The sequence below is a fragment of the Halichoerus grypus genome, chromosome 5 (assembly GCF_964656455.1).
Source record: "Halichoerus grypus chromosome 5, mHalGry1.hap1.1, whole genome shotgun sequence".
Lineage (NCBI taxonomy): Eukaryota > Metazoa > Chordata > Mammalia > Carnivora > Phocidae > Halichoerus > Halichoerus grypus.
In genome coordinates, this window is record NC_135716.1 from 8,737,317 (window position 1) to 8,756,418 (window position 19,102).

General features: G+C 53.8%; 1 protein-coding gene across 10 annotated transcripts in view; it reads left to right on the plus strand.

Moving 5' to 3' along the window:
- Window positions 1-19,102, plus strand: part of ST3GAL1 (ST3 beta-galactoside alpha-2,3-sialyltransferase 1) — a 93,926-nt gene that overhangs the window by 66,786 nt on the left and 8,038 nt on the right. For 9 of the 10 annotated variants that reach the window (XM_078071979.1, XM_078071980.1, XM_036091170.2 and 6 more), the window contains 3 exons: window positions 8,673-9,585; window positions 17,504-17,700; window positions 18,645-18,824. In XM_078071979.1, the coding sequence (XP_077928105.1) occupies window positions 9,274-9,585; window positions 17,504-17,700; window positions 18,645-18,824 (689 nt within the window). In that variant the 5' untranslated portion in view covers window positions 8,673-9,273. Of the gene's footprint in view, window positions 1-5,706; window positions 5,730-8,672; window positions 9,586-17,503; window positions 17,701-18,644; window positions 18,825-19,102 lie in introns of those variants that run through there. The other variant, XM_036091176.2, reaches the window with a different exon arrangement.

Consider the following 19,102-nt stretch of genomic DNA (forward strand, 5'->3'; position numbering starts at 1 on the left):
CTGGCGCCATATCTCTGGGTCACTGGACAAGTCATTTCCCCTCTCTGAGCTCAGCCTCCAATCTGTCAGCAGAAATGGGGCAGAAATGTAGGGGTGGGGTGTTGGCGCTCCATGCGGGAAAACAGAACCCGCGGCAATAATAACACCCCACACTCAGGAGCATTCGGGGTGTGCCAGGCGCTGCTCTACACAATTGACCTACCTTGACTCATGTTTTTCTCGATCCAACCCTGGGAAGTGGGTACCATTCTTATCCTCGTGCTACGGACGAAGAAACTGAGGCAGAAACTTTAAGCTGAAGGATTGGATTCAGGGGATCTGGTGCTTGCAAAGTTGTTGGAAAGGTGACAGGAGAGAAGTCCTCGTCCTACTACTCTAGGCCGAGGTCCTGAGGCTGGGAAACTACAGGAAGCCAGCTCGGAGGTGAGGGAGGCAGGTGGTTCTGGGTCCAGCACTCGGAGCACGAAGCAGCCTCCACCGCGGTGGGAGGGAGGACGGCCCTGCCTCCCTTTTGCCAGTCCAACGAATCGCAGCTGCATCCAGAGCCCTCCGGGCAGGGGAAGCCGGGAAATGTGGTTTCCAGACTTTCAGGCCCTGCAGTAGGGGAGAGGGCACAGAGGAGGGATGGAAGAGTCCTCACTGCTGTAGACTGTATCCAGCCTAGGGGCCTTGCAAGCTGCAGGAAACAGGATGTCCTAACGCCCCCAGGGGCAGACGAGGTCGGCACTCTGAGCATTAACCTTTGCACAGAGAACTTGGGCCACATGAACTGCACGTACTCTGCTAACCCCTAGCCCCTTCATTACTTAGGGGCCCCTTCCGTGCAGGTTCTCAGAGGTCATGGCCAGTAGAACAGGAAGCAGTCCCTGGATGGATGGAAGCAACTCATGGAGCAAGGTGGGATCATCATTGTCATAATGCCCCTCGGTGCTTTCATGCCTGATTTCATTTGTTCTTTTAAATAATCCTGCCAGGAAGGCAAGCCGGGGGTCCTGTTGGATTTTTTTTTTTTTCCCATAATGAGGGCCTAGACCTTGGGGAGGGGCAGAGAACTGGCATTTAGAACCAACTCTGTGCCACATTTAGAACCAACTCTGTGCCAGACTGGCTGGTCACTTCTGGGCACGTCCTTTAAATCTACCACAACCCTCCAGGTGGGTGCTATTAGTCCCGCTTCTTGGATTCAGAAACCGATATCAGAGTGACGGAGTGCCTTTCCCATGAGCCCACAGCTAGGAATGGGAGGAATCGGGATTTGAACCCTGGTCTGTCTGCGCCATTTTCTTTTCTGACAGCTGTTGACCATGACCCAGTAGCAGGTGCCTCACAGAACCAGACTAGGTGGATGCCGTGTGTCTAGGGAACAGGCCAGGGCTGGATAGCAGTTCAGGAAAGAATAGATCTTCTTTGATAGAAAGCTTAAGGTCAGTTCTTATTCCATGCCACCCTGGGCCACCATGTGAAGCAGCCAGGACGCCAAAAGCCAGGACATAGTGGGATCAATGATCAGCAGGCTCCTGGATGCTAAATCCCCGTAACTACTCATAGTGTTCTCAGGATGCGTTGAGCTGGGAAGTCATCCTTCCTTGTGTCCTGAAGCTGGTGTGTGTGGAGACAAAGTGAAAGCAGATGGAGCTGGGGGTGGGCAGGTGGTGACAGACGAGAGGCTGCGGCTGACGCCCTCCGCCTGTTGATTTGCTGCCTTCCCTCCCACCATCTGCTCGCTTGGCTGGTGTGACGCGATTTGCTTTGCGTGGCACCTTCGGGGCTTCTCTGGGCCCCGCCCTCTACTCCGGATTTTCCAAGCTCCCCCCACACCCAGGACTCCATTCCAGGCACCGGGCATCCAGAGAGGCAGAGGAAAGCGAGTGTGGCCTCCACGTCCAGCAGTGGCAGAGGCTTGTAGACCATTTCTCCCACCAAGGACTAAAAAAGCTGAATGAGCTAGAAATCCAGCTCTTTGGAGGCATTAAGAGAACAGCCAAGGCAGCCAGGACTTGAGAGGTGAAGATCCATGAGAGAAGGGCGATGAATGGGAGGCGGAGCCCGATACTCCAGCTCCCTTCTTGCATGAGGGATGTGCTGGCTCGTAGGAGGCTCCAAAAGCAGGCAGAGAGCACGGCAGCTCAGTGCTGGACTGTCTCACGAGGCTGGGAGTAAAGCAAATTAAATTACATTAAAAATAGAACTCAGGACTTCCGGGTCAGCACAAACCTAAGCGACCAAGAACCTAGAGCAAAGGGAACCACAGAGAAAAGAGGGAATGCTCTGCATCTCTTCTTCCTTCCAAGGCATCTACCAGTATTTCAGCTGCCTGGGACCAGAGCCTGAGAATCCAAGCTACAAACAGCAGCGGAGAGACTAAAAGGCTAGACCCAGCTTTTGACAACCTCACAGTGCAGAGGAGATCAGAGGTGAGAACATGCAAGGAGGATGCGCCTCGGTAGGCATCCCAGCTATCCTTTGAGAAGGGCTGTGGCCTATTAGTGGGGGCAAACCAGAAATAAGTGGGAGCAAATTGGAAATAACCAGTCACTGTGAAAACTGAAGTGTGGCCCCAGTCACCCTGGTACCTGGAACAAAGTAACATGCCCCTGCTCCACCTGCCGACCAGGAGAAAGCACCTTCCTCTCTGAATAAGGACAGCCTGCTCCAGAGTCTCTACGCTTTTGGCTCACACAGTATGCATCGTTACCAGGCATGCCAGGGGACAGAACCAAATGACCAAAGAGAGATAAAGAGAGAAAACAGACAATAGAAATAGACCCCTATGCTATCCAGATGTCACAAGGTGCAGACATAATCTTTAAAATAACTGTGATGAATAATTTCAGGAAGATGGACAAGGTGGGGAATTTCACCTGAAAAGAACTAGAGCTTATAAAAATTTTGCTCAGGTGGAAATTCTAGAACTGAGAAAGACAATAACCAAAATGAACGCAATACCCTAATTCACACAGCAGAAGAGGATGTGAACAATGTAGTATCTGTCTCAAGAAATTGGAAAGATGACAGATTTCAAGCCCAAAGGAATGACAAGAAAGGAGATAATGAAGATGAGAGCAGGTATTAATGAATTAGAGGGTCAGCTATGGCTACGTAGAAAGATCCGGGAGGAGGCAGAAGCCTGGGTCAGAGTGCTGGCTCTGCCACTGTCTCGCTGTGTGACCTTAGTCGAGTCACTTGCCTTCTCTGGGCTTCAGTTTTGTATGTCAGGGAAATAAGCATGATTATCCATTTTGCCCAGTTGATGTGAGGATCACACGGATGACAGTTGCAGCACCTCCTTATTAGACCTAAGTGCTGATGTTACCAGCAGCCCTCGTGCAGGGGACTCTGCAGAGGGCTAGGAGGGCATCCCAGCCTGGGGAGAGTCGTGCACTTGAGCAGGTGTGAACTAAACATTCAGAAACCCATGCTGTTCATTCACCTCGTTTTCCAAGCATTTGAAACAGCTTATCTATCAGTGGCTGGTCATTGCCAATGTCTCCCTGTTGCCCGGGTGGGTTTATCTTTGTTAGGGACCCTCTTTTGAGAAATCTTGACTTTCTGGACCCTTGAAAGGGTGCTAATGTGTGTTCAACTTTGTGCCGGTGACCCCGTTAGACTGTCACATACGCATTCTCCGTGCCTCCTCCAGGACAGGCGGACCTTGGAGATAATCGTGGGTTCAGTTCCAGACCACCGCAATAAAGTGGACATTGTAACGAAGCGAGTCAAATGAATTTTCTGGTTTCCCACTGCATTCAGAAGTTGCGTTTGGGGCATCTGGGTGGCTCAGTCGGTTAAGTGTCTGCCTTTGGCTCAGGTCACGATCCCAGGGTCCTGGGATCGAGCTCCACGTCAGGCTCCCTGTTCGTTCGGCGGGGAGCCTGCTTCTCCCTCTCCCTCTGCCTGCCGCTCTGCCTACTTGTGCTCTCTCTGTATCTCTCTGTCAAACAAATAAATAAAAAACTTAAAAAAAAAAGAAGTTGCATTTATACTATAGGGGTCTATTAAAAGTGCAATAGCCTTTTATCTTTAAAAATCAAGATAGATACCTTAATTTGAAAATCCTTTCTTGCCGAAAAGTGGTGTCATCTGAGCTTTCAGCCTGTTGTCATCACCAATCACAGATCATCTCAACAAATTCAGTAATGAAAAAGTTGGAAATACTGCGAGAATTACCAGAATGTCACACGGAGACGCAAAGTGGGCGAATGCTGTTGGAAAAATGCCACGGGTAGATTTGCACGACACTGGCAGGCTTGCCACAAACCTTCTGTCTGTAAAAAGCTCAGTATCTGCAGAGCAGGACAAACAGGATATGCTTGTCCTCCACTATGTGGCTGCGAGACATCAGCCACTCTGCAGGCAGGACAGGGAGCCGTGTCCTCCCCCTACTTTGTTTTGGGGAGGCGGGGCCGGCCTCCCTCGCCACGCACATGGCATCTTGGTCTGGGTTCTGTTTCAGGGAGCCAGGGCTGGCGTTCCCCTAGGTGCTGCAGGCTGCCTCACTTACCGGAGTGCGGGGAAGTCACGCATTCCTCGTTGCTTCCCTGGGGCCAGGGAAGGGGTGGAAGGGTGTTCTTGCTTTTCCACTGCAGCTTATTTCAAAAGGCTTTGAAAAGCACTAATTGATAGCAGCTCAGAAGCCTCTGCAGGTCGGTGGGACCCGAGCACGCACTCTGGCCTCAGAGATGCGGCTCCCACCACGTGCTGAGTGGACGGGAGGGGGGTGTCACAGTTCTCCTGCCTCTGCAGCCCAGCCTCGCCCTCTGTCCCCACTCTCACCCCACCCCAGCATCAGCTTAGACCATGAATACCTCCCTTGCAGAGCCAGGACATTGTCGGGAACCTGACCCCTCGTTCAGAATTGTATTTGGTCTGTGTGGTTCAACAGTCATCTATTTGAGTGACCTTGTCTCTGACCTTGGCATCAGGATGCAGAGTCAGCGAGAGCATCTTGGGCTGTGCTCATTACCGAGACAGATGCAGTGAGACCGTGTTGCCCCTCTGCTCAGACCCTTCAGTGGGTCCCACGTCACTCAGAGCAAACTTAGTCTTGCTTAATGGCTTCCACAGCCCCACGCTGTCCACCCCACCCCACACATGCCTTCTCTTCTCCTTTCCTCTCCTTTCCGTCGATCCAGGGGTACCAGCCTCCTTTCTCCTGAAGGCATCAGGGTCTTGCAGATGCCTACAAAGCTTCCACCTTAGAATATTTCATGATGTGTCCCAATCACCTGTCCCAGAGCCTGGCCCACCACAGGCCCCTAGAAAATAGATAGTGAGTGAATCAGACAACGAGACAGACTTTGCCCGGTTGACAGCCCAGAAAAGTGGACAGAATCGGTGTTATCCTCATTTTCCAGTTGAAGAAATGGTTCAGAGAGGGCAGGTAATTTGTTCACAGTCACACAGCAAATGGGTGGTGCAGCCTGAGAATCAGAGTCTTCTGACTCTTGGTCTGTGCTTTTCTGCTCACATCTCTCCTCTGAATTGTTGGCCCTTGCCTTTCCCTTCATTCGCTTCTGCATTCCTTCATGCCAGGTGACAGGCGCCCAACAATGAGTGAGACTGAGCTCCTATCCTCATGGGGCTCCCAACCCAGGGAAGAGGCAGATAAGTAAACAGTGCTGGCGGAGGGGAAGCCACGGCACCGTGGAAGCCAAGAGAGGACCCTACTCCTGCCAGGAGAGGGCAGGCCTTCCTCCAGGAGTCAGCACCAGCTGATTCCTGAAGAATGAGTAAGAACCAAGCAGGATGGGATGGACTTTCTGCACAGTGGGGGTCAGCCTGGGCAGGAGCAGCTGTGACCTGTGGGTCAGTCACATTGCTTCAAGTTTTATATAAGTAATGTGCTTTATGCAATAAAGGGGATTTATTATCACATGTCATTAAAAATTTGAGGTGTAGGGTAGACTGCAGGTATGGCTAGATCAGGGAGTCAGCACCACTTGTCTCAGCCCTGTTCAGCTGTTACCTCTTCCACATGAGCTATTAAAATGACCAGCACATATTATATGTTGGCTAATTGAATTTAAATTAAAAAGATTACATAGTAAAAAAATAAAATGAAATGGCCAGCACAAGCCTGACTTTTATATGCAAAAATCAAATAGCTAGAACAAAATAAAGTTTCTTCCCTCCCTACAAGTCAGGGGTTTCAGTGTGATTCCATGAATTAGCACACATACCCATCCCAGGACCAAGAGGACCAGGAATCTCTGCCAGCCAAATTAAATCAGAGCCCACCCTTGAAAATAAGCAGGTTAATCTCACTCCAGTGACAGAGCTGCTTCTTGCCAGAGGAGCAAGGGGTGGCTGGAAAGGATGACCCTGGACACCATTAGGTTATAAATACGAGTCAGGTTGTTTTGAACAATGAGAAATGGAGAAGTGGGTGAATCAAAATGCCCTTGCCAACTGAGCTGAAGAGTTGAGGGAGTAGACGCACATTTGGACCTTGGATGTCTCCAGGAAGCACTATGGGTTTAGCCTGATTCTTGAGCACCCCCCTCTTTTCCTACCAAAAGGTAATTAATAACCCTTCAACTGTCACTTTCCTAGAAAAAATGCATCCTGCTCATTGACATCTACATGTTAAGGGTGGGGACGAATTGACCAGACAAGACTGGGTCGCGGACAGGGGACACATTCCAAGAAAAGATCAAAGGCATCATGCTCAAGTGAAGAGATGTGACAGCACAAAGGCAGTGTGGTCTGGGGGCTCATGTTATGGACATCTGAGGAGGTGCTCTCTTTGATGGAAATACACTCCCCCTTTCTCTCTGTTCTTCCCACTGAAGACCAGTTGAGAGACAGGGTGTTGCTCCCAGAGTAGACCCTCTGCCCCCAGTTCCTGGTGCCCCCTCCCCTCCACGCACATGGAATCAGACGCCTGTGGATTTGGATTCAGGTCCTGCTTCCTCCTTTCCCCGTGACCTTGGGCAAGTCATTTAATCTCCTTGAATCTCAGTTTATTCTGAGGACAAAATGGGGACCCTCTATCTGGCTGGCAGTCTACTTTGAGGACTGCTGGAGGAAGTAGATGTACATGCATGGCCCATCGTGTCCGGCTTTGAGTGGATCATTCAAGAATACTCATTCATGTAGGCATTGAAAAAAGGAAAAGCTTAGCAATTGCCTAATAGATCCCAGCAGCTCAGCCTATAGCATTTTTTTTTTTTAGTCCAGATATCAGAATTTTATTTTTTTTTGTTGTTTTTTTTAAATTTTTTTATTGTTATGTTAATCCCCATACATTACACCATTAGTTTTAGATATAGTGTTCCATGATTCATTGTTTGTGCATAACACCCAATGCTCCATGCAGAACGTGCCCTCCTCAATACCCATCACCAGGCTAACCCATCCTCCCACCCCCCTCCCCTCTAGAACCCTCAGTTTGTTTTTCAGAGTCCATCGTCTCTCATGGTTCGTCTACCCCTCCGATTTCCCCCCCTTCATTCTTCCCCTCCTGCTACATTCTTTTTCTTCTTTTTTTTTCTTTCTTAACATATATTGCATTATTTGTTTCAGAGGTACAGATCTGAGATTCTACAGTCTTGCACAATTCACAGCACTTACCAGAGCACATACCCTCCCCAGTGTCCATCACCCAGTCACCCCATCCCTCCCACCCCACCCCCCACTCCAGCAACCCTCAGTTTGTTTCCTGAGATTAAGAATTCCTCATATCAGTGAGGTCATATGATACATGTCTTTCTCTGTTTGACTTATTTCGCTCAGCATAATACCCTCCAGTTCCATCCACGTCGTTGCAAATGGCAAGATCTCATTCCTTTTGATGGCTGCATAATATTCCATTGTATATATATACCACCTCTTCTTTATCCATTCATCTGTTGATGGACATCTTGGCTCTTTCCACAGTTTGGCTATTGTGGACATTGCTGCTATAAACATCGGGGTGCACGTACCCTTTCGGATCCCTACTTTTGTATCTTTGGGGTAAATACCCAGTAGTGCAATTGCTGGATCATATGGTAGCTCTATTTTCAACTTTTTGAGGAATGTCCATACTGTTTTCCAGAGTGTCAGCCTATAGCATTTTATCTTATCTTTGTAACCATTGGTAAGTGGAGGTATTGTTTTCTCACTTTACAGAAGAGGAGGCTGAGGGCCAGGCAGACTGACTAACTTCCCAAGACCACAGAGCTGGTAAAGCGGCACTTGAACCTGGGCCAGCTAAAGCCTACTCTGTAGGACTGAGGCAAACAGGCAGAGCTTGAATGCCGAGGTGGGCAGGAGCCTACAATTCTTATTGAAATTCAGAATCCAAAAGAGAGTGAAGGAGAGAGAAAGTAGCATGTACTTGGCAGGTACTCAGCAATCTGTATGCATTCCACTGTACGTGCATCATTGACTCATTTCACGACTTTGGTGGAATGCTTAAATGGACCCAGTTCTGGTTGCAGGAAAGATGGCAGGGTGACCCCTGTGTCCCTTAGCAGACCTTGCAGAATGGGCGTTAACATCCCATCATACACATGCACACACCAAGGCTCAAGAGGGTAAATAAATGGTCCAGAGCCACTCACCATGTTGGCTTGACGCCAGAGCAGAAGATCACAGAGTTTATCCTGGAGGAGGTGGGGAGAGAGAAAGATTGTTTTATAACAAGGTAATAGAATTTCATCCTGTTTTCTTCCTCCTTTTCTGTGCAGATGACAGGCAAGCCTCAGTGCCTCCATCCGGCATGCTGCTTAACGGCCACATCTCTGGTGACAGCATGGGAAAGACCCGGTTCTAATTAAGCATCGTCACCCATCACCCTTTCCGGAGGACAGTGGCAAAGACATCGTGCCTCTGTCCTGCACCGTGACCCTTCCTCCGAGGTCCTCACCCCCGAGAGTCCCTGCACTGTCACCAAGATTAATTACCCCTCAACCCCTTTGGATGGGAAAGGAAGTCATTTTATTAAGTTTGATTAAAGCTTCAAGAGACATTGTTGGCTGTTCCAGGACTGCTGACAAAGCATCCTACTTATTTCCTGAAAAGACAAATTATATGCAAGAAGGGCCAAGCCCCCCAGAGGGGTCCTCTTAGCCTCAGACCATCACGGGGTGATGTCCCGCACACAGGCGTGGCCATCGCCCGGCGGGAGTGAAGTCGGCCCTAGCAGGCCTGGAGGCCCCCCTGGGAATCCCTGCCTCACCTTGTGACCGAGCCTCCATCTCCGGGATTTTTCTTCCAAATTCCCCCTGGACCAGGCGTGATTTCCTCCAGCCCAGCCAGCCCCGGGAGGCGCCCGTCCGGACGGCAGAAATGGTGACCATGAGAAAGAGGACTCTCAAAGTGCTCACCCTCCTCGTCCTCTTCATCTTCCTCACCTCCTTCTTCCTGAACTACTCCCACACCATGGTGACCACCACCTGGTTTCCCAAGCAGATGGTCGTCGAGCTCTCGGAGAACTTCAAGAAGTTCATTAAATACACGCACAGGCCCTGCAGCTGCGCCCGCTGCATCGGCCAGCAGAAGGTGTCGGCCTGGTTCGACGAGAGGTTCAACCGGTCCATGCAGCCGCTGCTGACCACGCAGAACGCGTTCTTGGAGAAGGACACATATAGGTGGTGGCTGGTGAGAGCCGGGGCCGGGGCTGGGCGGGGCGGGGCGGGGCGTGGCTGCAGGGGGCGGGGCGGGGCGTGGCTGCAGGGGGCGGGCCGGGGGGCCCTGCCAGGTGCCTAGCAGGATTCGGGGTGGTGGCATTCATTCGTTCGTGCAACCACCGTTTATGGAGGGTCCACGATGTGTAAATCAGAGCAGGGCGTTCTGTATTCACTTCCCGTGTCTGCCTTAGCGGGTTGCCACAAACTGCGTGCCTTAATACGACAGACCCATCACGCCACCTGACCCTCTCCTCTCGGCCTCTCTGCGTCTCCCGTCTCTCTCTGCCTTTCTCTGCAAGGCCACCTGTTACTCCGTTCAGGGCTCCCTAAATCCAGGATGATCCCATCTCGAGATGCTTAATAACCGCCGTGAAGACGCTTTCCCACCAGGTCCCGTTCACAGGGAGTTGGGACTTGGACATACTTGTGTGGAGGTTCGTTCCACGCAGTACAGATACCGAGATGCAAAAAAGAGACACGGTCCTCACTCTCACAGAACTGTGTCCTGGCTGAGAGAGACAGATAAGAAACCAAGAAGACAGGCTCAGGTGGAAATGCCCTGAGGGAGGTCATATGAGGTTTGTGATGGAGAGAGGCTGGGGGTCCGGGGCCTCTGTAAATGGGGTCATCGGGGAAGGTCTCTGCAGAGGCAGGACGTGAGCTAAGACCGGAGGTAGAGAAGGCACCGGGCATGGAAGGATCCAGAGAATGTGCCACAGGTCACACAGCAGCGAGCGTAGGAGCCCTGGGGAGGCATCCGCTGGGTCTGTCGAAGGAGCGGGGGCCCCGGCAGTGGGCAGCCCCCCGGTGGGGCTTCTGGTTGGTTCTTTGTGCAGCAGGAAGCTGCTTTGAATCTGAGGGGAGTCCCATGATCTGATCTAGTGGTTTGAAGGTTATTCCGGTGGTTGAACCCCAAAATGGAGTGAAGGGGAGTAAGAAAGAATTTATTCCTTGCAGATTTATTGAGCACTTACTATATGCCAGGCACCGATATATTGAGATCGAAAAGACAGCCTCCCCTTTCTGGTCTATGGGGTGGCGAGAGAGAAGGAGACAGCCAGCCGCACGCCGGGGTGATAGGTGCTGCTTTGGAAGTGGCCCAGGAAGTGCGGAGACCCAGAGGAGGGGCGCCAGACCCACCTTGGGGCCGGGGCGGGGGCTGTCAGAGAAGGCTTCCCAGAGGAGACTGTGGTGGAGCTCCTCCTAAAGGACCCAGAGAGGTTGTCCTGGCGGGGACTGCAGGAAGGGCTCTCCAGAGGGACCAGTGTGCGTATCAGCCTGGAGGTGTGAGAAAGGCCTGTGTGGTTGCTGGAGGCGCAGAGCATCATGGCTAAAATCCGAATGTGAGTGAGGGGTGGGGTGTGAGCAATGAGGCCATTGATGTAGCTCATGAGGCTCTTCCTATATCATGTTAAGAAGTTAGAGTTGCGTGTAGGCTGAGAAAATCAGGGGGGCCTTCCTGCAAGAGGCCGGCTTTCCCAGTCAGCAACTCTTCAAGCAACTGTTGCAATCTGGGAGCTTACGGTCTCTTTGAACAGCTTAGAAGAGTCTACAGTGACTCAGAAGTGAATCGGAATGTCCGGGCTCAGTCTTGGTTCACTAAGCTGGGTTGAGCACCTCAGGGTGCAGGTCCTGGGGTGGTCCTGGGGAGGTGACAGAGAACAGAACAGGCAGGGTCTTCACCCCCTCGAAGATTCTAGTGTCTGCTAAAGGAGGCAGCGGACCAGGCTTGACAAGGATTAGGGCAGCGTTTCAACCTCGCACTCGTGACAGTTGAGGTTGGATACATCTTTGTTTCTGGGACTGTCCTGCACATCGTAAGATGTTTAGCAGCATCCCTGGTCTCTACCCATGAGATGCCAGAGTCTCCCACCCCCCAGCTGTGAGAACCAGAATGTCTCCAGATATTGCCAGTTGACCCTGGCAGGGGACAGGGGGTGCAGAATTGCCCCCATAACCACGGGGGGAGGGAAACAAAAACTCGGAAAAGAAAGTGACTTGCTCCAAACAGCACGTCCCATTCAGCCCCTGGAAGTAGTGATGAGAAACTTCTAGAGTAGGTAGCCAGGACGACTTCATCTACTTCCTTCCTGAAGGTCCTCGGGGAGGGCAGTTTCTAAAACTCTCAGGTTGGCTTAGCCCAGGACGGATAAAAAGGTACAAGAAAAAAAACAAGAAACAAAAAACCTCGGTTTCTTGCTATAACCTGTGTATCTTCACAGGACCTGCTCTGTGCCTTCTAGACTTAGGAATTAGGATGTGGCATCACGGTCCCTGGGTTTTGCTCCTGATTTTCTAGGTCTTATCAAGAGTGCTTCTGAGGAACCTCTTCGTCTGGCTGAGTCCTCAGATTGAGGCTCTAACAGCCGCCTCACCAGCTTCTCTATGACACTGCAAACATTAGGTTTTAACACTTGTATTTATTTTTGCTGGCTGAATGGGCAAGTAATAATGAATGTGCTTCCCCCCTCCCAGCGCTTATCAAGGCTGAACAAAAATTTTTCCAAGTGACTGTTGGTATTTTATTAAGTTTTCTCCCATGTCCCCAGCCCCAGCCCTTATCTGCAGCCCTTCTTCCCTGGAGCTCAGCCCCCCGTGGCCACTTGGAAGGGACGGGTGGTGGGGATAGAGAGCCCTTGTGAATAGAAATCAATAGAAAGGAGCAGGGCTGTAGAGCTTCTGGGCTCCCGGACAACACAGAGGTCACATGTCTTGAGTAAAGAATCATACCACATGGGACAAGATCTCCTGTTCTCCACGTAGAGACACAGAATATTTGAAATCAAAACCACCCTGGGAATTCCAAGATGCATCATAGATCTGCATGCAGGCAGCTGGGACAAGCGCGTGGGCAGATCCAGACCCAGTACCCCGACCACAGAGCCCCTGCCTTTCAGACATTCAGAGCCTGGGGGGAGCCCACTGGGAGCACAGAACCAGTGGCAGGTGGCTGGTGCCACGGGACCAGGAGGCAGGCCCAAACTCTCCCTAGACTCACTCTGTCCCAGACCCCTCAGAGCCCTGGGGTAGAGCAGACAGCTAGAGTCCCTGTTCTCCCACTTAGTCTGTGCGAGGGAGCCCCCAGGCCAGTGAAGACTGAGGCCACTCGGCCATCGGTGCGGAGCCCGACCTGGGACTCGGCCGCCTGTCCCAACACCCCTGCCTCCCCTTCCGCTTGCCCACGGCTGCTCATCTGCTCCATGGAAGGGAGGCCAGGACTGGGTGGATCAGAGAAGGAGCGGTGGGAAGCTGGAGGCTAAGGGACTGAGGTGCCTTGGGAATGGCAAAGCACCTGGTGAGTGCAGCATCAGGGTGCTGACTCCATTGTCCCCTTGGGCACGGCCCCCACCCACACCCATCTGATCCTGATGAGAAGCCCTGGGCAGAGCCAGGCCCACAGACCCTTCATGCCTCCTTCCCCAGGAAACAGGGGTGTATGTGATGGGCCGGCCAGCTGAGCCAGGAGGAGTCTGAGGCCAGAACTGTGGGGTCCCGAGCTCCCACCCCGCCTCTGAGCTTCAAGGTCGCCATCAATGGGCATCGCAATCCCAGCAGGCGAAGGAGACAAGGCAGGTGTGAGACAGGGCAGGTGTAAGCTCCGGCGGGAGCAGGAAGACAGGAGCGATCCCACGGGGCCACCCCCACCCGCCCTCAGGCAGCTTGCGGACCCTGTGGGCCTCTCCTCCCACCTCCGTCCCAGTCACCAGGACAAGGGTCCCCTCTGCCCCGGCCTCATTTCCGCACACTGTTGGACCCGCCCACGGGAGACAGCTTCCTGCCCCAAGCATCGTGCTCAGTGCACAAAAGACAATCATACCCCCGTCCGATGCCAAGTGCCACTCTGGCCAGGCCCCAGGCCAAACTTGCCAGGCAGAGCCCTCCCGCCCCCCGCCTTCACCACACCCTGTGAGGACACCTTGCCTCCGTTTCTCACTTGTGAGGCCCGCCTCATTGGTGAGGGGCACAGTCGGATGACATTCTAGTTCAAGGACGAGCTCTGCAGTCAGGTCGGGGTATTCAGGCTATCTTGGGGGCTCTGGGCCATCCACTCCACCTCGCTGAACCTCAGTTTGCTCAGCTGTAAAATGGGTACCTCATATGCCCTTGCTCATAGGACGGTTACGGGGAGTAATGAGAAAATGCCTGTGAAGTCCTTCGCGCGGGGCCTGGCGTACAAGCACAGAACACACACTGCCGCCTGTGACGAGCGTTCCCAGGCTGGCACGCCTGCCTGCTCTCGCTTGCCCTCCGCACGCGGCATCTAGCACACGACGGGGGCTCCGCAGCGATGGGTCCGGTGGATGTGTGAATGCGTGTCAACTGTGGCAGAGGTCATTCACTCACTCAGCACACGGAGCGGGTGTTGTCTGTCAGTCCGTGCTTGCTGCTCGGATGCTCGGGGCCAGACAGACAAGCCCACGGCAGCTGCCGATTACACTACGCCCGTGGCCGGGGACCTGCGTGCCAAGCACATGCATAAGGCAAAGACCAGTATTTTGAGGGGATTGTGGGAGGTGCCGCATGGCGAGCTGGACATGGAAGGAAGAGCAAGTTTCACTGGGCGGAGCAGAGAGGAAGGGTGGGAGGAGAGGGTACCTCTTTCCAACACAGGGGTCTGAGACGGGGGGTACAGAACGCCAGACGTCCTGCCTCCAGGCTGGACAGTCTGGGCCACAGTTACACCCCCAAGCTCCCCATGCCATCAGGCAGAAGTGCAGGAGGAGTGAGTGAGGCTCTCCCCATCTGTGCCCTGAGTGTGTGTCCTGGACGTGCGCTTCCCTGGCCCCCGCCCGCTGAAGTGGACCGCGCCGTGGAGCCCGTGTCCCCCACCCTCCCTCGCTGCGGCCAGCGCCCACCCCACGCACATGTACCCCTGACTCCAGCCTCCGCTTGCTGGCCCTGCCCGAGGTCACGGTGCAGCTTCAAGGAGCCCTAACCCCCAGTAGGCAAGCACTTGTGGAGTGCTGCCCAAGAGGGATACTTGGAAGCTCCTCCGGAAGAGTGAGAGGGGGAGGATGTCTTTGAACTTTTCAACATGCCCTCCCATGTGCAAGTTAGCAGCCTGGTGGTCCTTTTGCTATCACTTACAAGAGTCAGGGACATCGGAGTATCCCTTCCCAAGGAGGACAGGCACAGGGACACAGATCAGCACTGAGTGCCCTGCCCCGTCTGACCCAGCGGGCAGGTGCGCGAGTTAGGATTCTAACCTGCAGAAGCACAGCTCGGCTTTCCCACCCAAGCTCTTGCCGGCTCCGCACGCACCCGATGGCCTAGCCCTTCTCCTCCCTGGGCCTCAGTCTCCACTCCTGACAGCAAAGCACTGTAACAGGTCCGAAATCACCAACGTGGAACCACACGCCGCCCGGGGCTAGGGTGATGGCGGGGCTGGGCGTTCAAGAACCGCACATCCCAGCGCGAGGACTGGAGGCCTTGGTGATTCTCTGGCTGTGTTTGCGGGTGCAAGGACTTTAATCCGGCCCGATGTTTGGTTATGCACTTCTCCAGTCCTGTGCCCGTCTTCCTTCTAACGAAGCGTGGGCAGCGTGCCCGGGCCAGCAGCAGTATGAGCGGGAATCAAATAACGTTGTCTTGTTTCCATGGTTGGGTGCGATTACTTTTTTTACTTCTGCCAAGTAATCCTTGCCTTCCACTTGTGGCAGGGATGTGAGATTTCCTTTGAAAATGAACTTACTTTTTTTTTCCTTCTCTGAAATGAGCCATTAAAAATGAGTTCAGTCAGTCAGAACCAGGTGAAGACATTGCCTGTGCTGTGCTCCCAAGTCACGTCTCCTGGGGCCTCAGGACTTCAAACCACGGGGACGTCCGTGGAGGGGCCTGCAGGAGAGCGTGGCGGGGGCCCTCCACCCGCACCACCAGCAACATTGCCTGGGAACCTGTTGGAAGTGCAGGATCTTGGGTTCAGCCCAGCCCTACTGAGTCAGGCTCTTTGAGTTAGCAAGGTCCTGGGTGACCGCCCATCCGGGAGCTTGGAGCTGCCCCGGGAGATCTTATCGCAAGCAGGTGTTTAATCTGGGGATTGTTATGCTTTATTGTGTTGAAATGTACATAACATAATTACCATCGTAACCATTCATAAGTGTACAGTTTATCGGCATTGAGGATATTCACACCGTTGTGTCACCAACACCACCCTCTAGAGCCAGCAGTTTTTCATCGTGCCCCCAAACCCTGCCCCTGTTCAGCGCGAACTCCCCTCACCCCTCCCTCGGACCCTGGCAGCTAGCTGCCTTTCTACCTTCTGTCTCTATGAATTGGCTCCCCTAGGGGACCTCATATAGTGGAATCCTACAATATTTGTCCTGTGTCTGGCTTAGGTCACTAAGTGTGTTTCTAAAGCCCAGCCATTCTTTTTTTTTTAAAGATTTTATTCATTTGAGAGAGAGAGAAATCACAAGCGGAGGGAGGGGCAGAGGGAGAGGGAGAAGCATAGGCTCCCTGCTGAACGGGTAGCCCGATGCGGGGCTCGATCCCAGGACCCTGAATTCCCTTCTTTTTTATGACTGCATGACATTCCACCCTTGTTTCATACGCTCACCTGCCGGGGGACATGTGGGTCGCTTCCACCTTCTGGCTCCGGCAACTAATGCAGCTGTGAACATGGGTGTGCGAGACTGTGCGTGACCCTCAGTCCTTCCGAGTGCATCCCTGGGAACGGAAGCGCTGCCTTTCGTGGGCATTCTGTGTGTGTTCTCCATGGTGGCCACACCATTTTCCGTGCCCACAAGCAATGCACGAGGGGACCACTTTCTCCGCATCCTCTCCAACACTTGTTCTTTCTTTCTCTTTTTTATTTATTATAACCCTCCCAGGGGGTGTGCTGAGTGGTCCAGATGTTGCTGCCCACGGGTCTCCCATGGCATGTTGGAGGAGACGCTGAAGGTTTTAACTAAAGGAGCCACACTCCTGGGGGGCCTCTCCTTTGGAGATCTGATTCCTCCTGTCTCAGGGTGGGGGGCTGCATGCCTCTGGATCTCCGCATATGCCCCTCACAAATCTCCTAGACAATGGCCACAGCGAGTTCTAACCTTCCTTTCCCAGATACTGCCCTGGGCCTGGGGCTGGGAGAGGCTGGTGGGACTCACCCCACAGCCACTTCTCCCCTCCACCCCCACCAACCCACCCCCTGCCCAGGCCCTGCAGCCCCAGGGACTGGGCTTTCTGAAGGTCCAGGTTCCAAGGGTCTGAGACGGGCAGTATTATGGGAGAGAATTTTCAGTGGGTTTCTGAAAGCCTGGGTTCAAATCTTGGTTTGGATGTGGGACATGTGGTTCAACCAGTCTGGGCCCCATGGCGTCCTTCTCGTCTACAGTTCAAATCTGGTATGGTATGCACTGCGGCTGGTGACAGGGTCAGAGGTGATACTGCTTAGGAAATGTCTCCAGGTTTTACCATGAGTGAGGAAGTCAGAAGTCTGGAGCTCAGTCTTAGAGAATGAAAACATTTGCTAGGCAGACGTCAGAAGCCTTGATGCATCTAGCAAAGGGCTGGTTTTTTGGTCCTGCTGGAGCCCAGTGGTCCCCGGGGGGTAGGCAGGAGGATGAAGGGAGCCGAGGCTGGGGAGGTGGCCTTGGAGGGTCACCTGTCCCTTTTCCTCTCACCCGGTGTCATTAGCGAGCACATAGTAGGTGCTCAAAAAGCATTTGCAGAATGAGGAGGTGATCTCTTTCCCATCTCCTTGAGCGGCCCCTGGGCTTCGGGAGGGGGAAGTGGCTGTCTGAGCCCCCTCAGTCCGTGTCCAGGTGCCCAGCAGAGAGGGGCCCCGTGAGCACAAGTGGGGAGCTCGGGGCCCAGCACGGGGGCGGCTGAGCGGCCCCGGCCAGAGACAGCACAGCTGGGCTGACCTTCCTCCTTCCGTCCTCGGCCCACAGAGGCTCCAGCGGGAGAAGCAACCCAATAACCTGAACGATACCATCAGGGAGCTGTTCCAGGTGGTGCCCGGGAATGTGGACCCCCTGCTGGAGAAGAGGTCGGTGGGCTGCCGGCGATGTGCTGTGGTGGGCAACTCCGGCAACCTGAGGGAGTCCTGGTACGGGCCTCAGATCGACAGGCACGACTTCGTGCTGAGGTGAGTGCCCGGCCCCTCCGAGCTCCCAGAGGCACCTTGGCTCAGGGCCAGGAGGTCAAGACCCCAGTGCTAGCATGCCCAGACTTCCCCGCAGACCCCAGGCCCTGCCACGACCCCCTGTGGGCCTCAGTTTCCCCACCTGTGCATTGTAGGAAGGAGGCAGACCAGCCGTGCCTCTCTGGACCCCAATGGGAAATCCTACACGGGAGGAAGCCAGCGGGGCTGGAGCTCGGCACAGAGAGGCCTGGCGAGAGGGCAAGATTTCTTTGAAGACTGGTTTAATCTTTAAAATTCGGCCCCATTTTGCAATCGAGGCCATAATAAAACTATATGCTTTTAACGTAAATACATTTCGCTGTCACCCAATAAAATAGATCCTCCGGGAAGCTGTGTATCCTTGGTTTCTTGTCATCTCCCCCCGCCCCCTGACTGTTCACTTGGCGGTGGGACTGCTGTTCCCCAGGCGCCTTCTGGAGTGGTCTCCTGTTCCTGTGATCTCCGCATTTATGTCTCAGACCACACGCCTGGCTTCTCGGGGCCTCGGTGTACCTGGCATGCAGCAGGAATGTCCGTGGTGAGGGGAGGGGTGTCAGGTTCTGGATCAGACAGACCTGAGTTCAAGGCTGCCACCCACTAGCTCTGTGTCCCGGGACAAATTCTTTGCGTTCAGTTTTCTTCCCTCATGAAATAGGACCACAGAATACCTCCCGGGCACGGTTGTCATTAAGGTGCAAGGCGCTGCGTTACTCGGTCAGGATGGTGCTTTGTACACGGTAGGTCAGCAATGGTGACAATGGCCGGGCTCGCTCGAGATCGAGAAAGAGAAAGTAGCACAAGCTTTCTAGCTGCGTCTTAATCATCCCCATTTCCCAGCTGAGGGAGCTGGGGCCCAGAAGCAGCGCCCATGTGATGCGATGCGTGTCCCTCTGTCCCTTCTCCCCCAGGATGAACAAGGCCCCCACGGCGGGCTTTGAGATGGACGTCGGGAGCAAGACCACGCACCATCTGGTGTACCCCGAGAGCTTCAGGGAGCTGGCGGAGAACGTCAGCATGGTCCTGGTCCCCTTCAAGACCACCGACCTGGAGTGGGTGGTCAGTGCCACCACCACGGGCACGATCTCTCAGTGAGTGCCCCCCCCGGGGCGGGGGGGGAAGGTGGGGGGTGGAGAGGCCATTGCCCCACCCCCTCACTGATCCTCCGTGCCCCCCACCATGCTGTTCCCACACCCGAATGCCTCCCCTGCCAGACTTCCTTCTGGAATGCACCAGCCCTGGGCCCGCAGCCGCCCTCTCCTCCCGCCCCCTCCCACAGGATCAGGAGAGTGAAGTGCCCCCCTAACTAAGGCCAGATGGCCGGGCATTTGCACCTTCATCTTGGGGCACACATAACCTTGTAGATGGA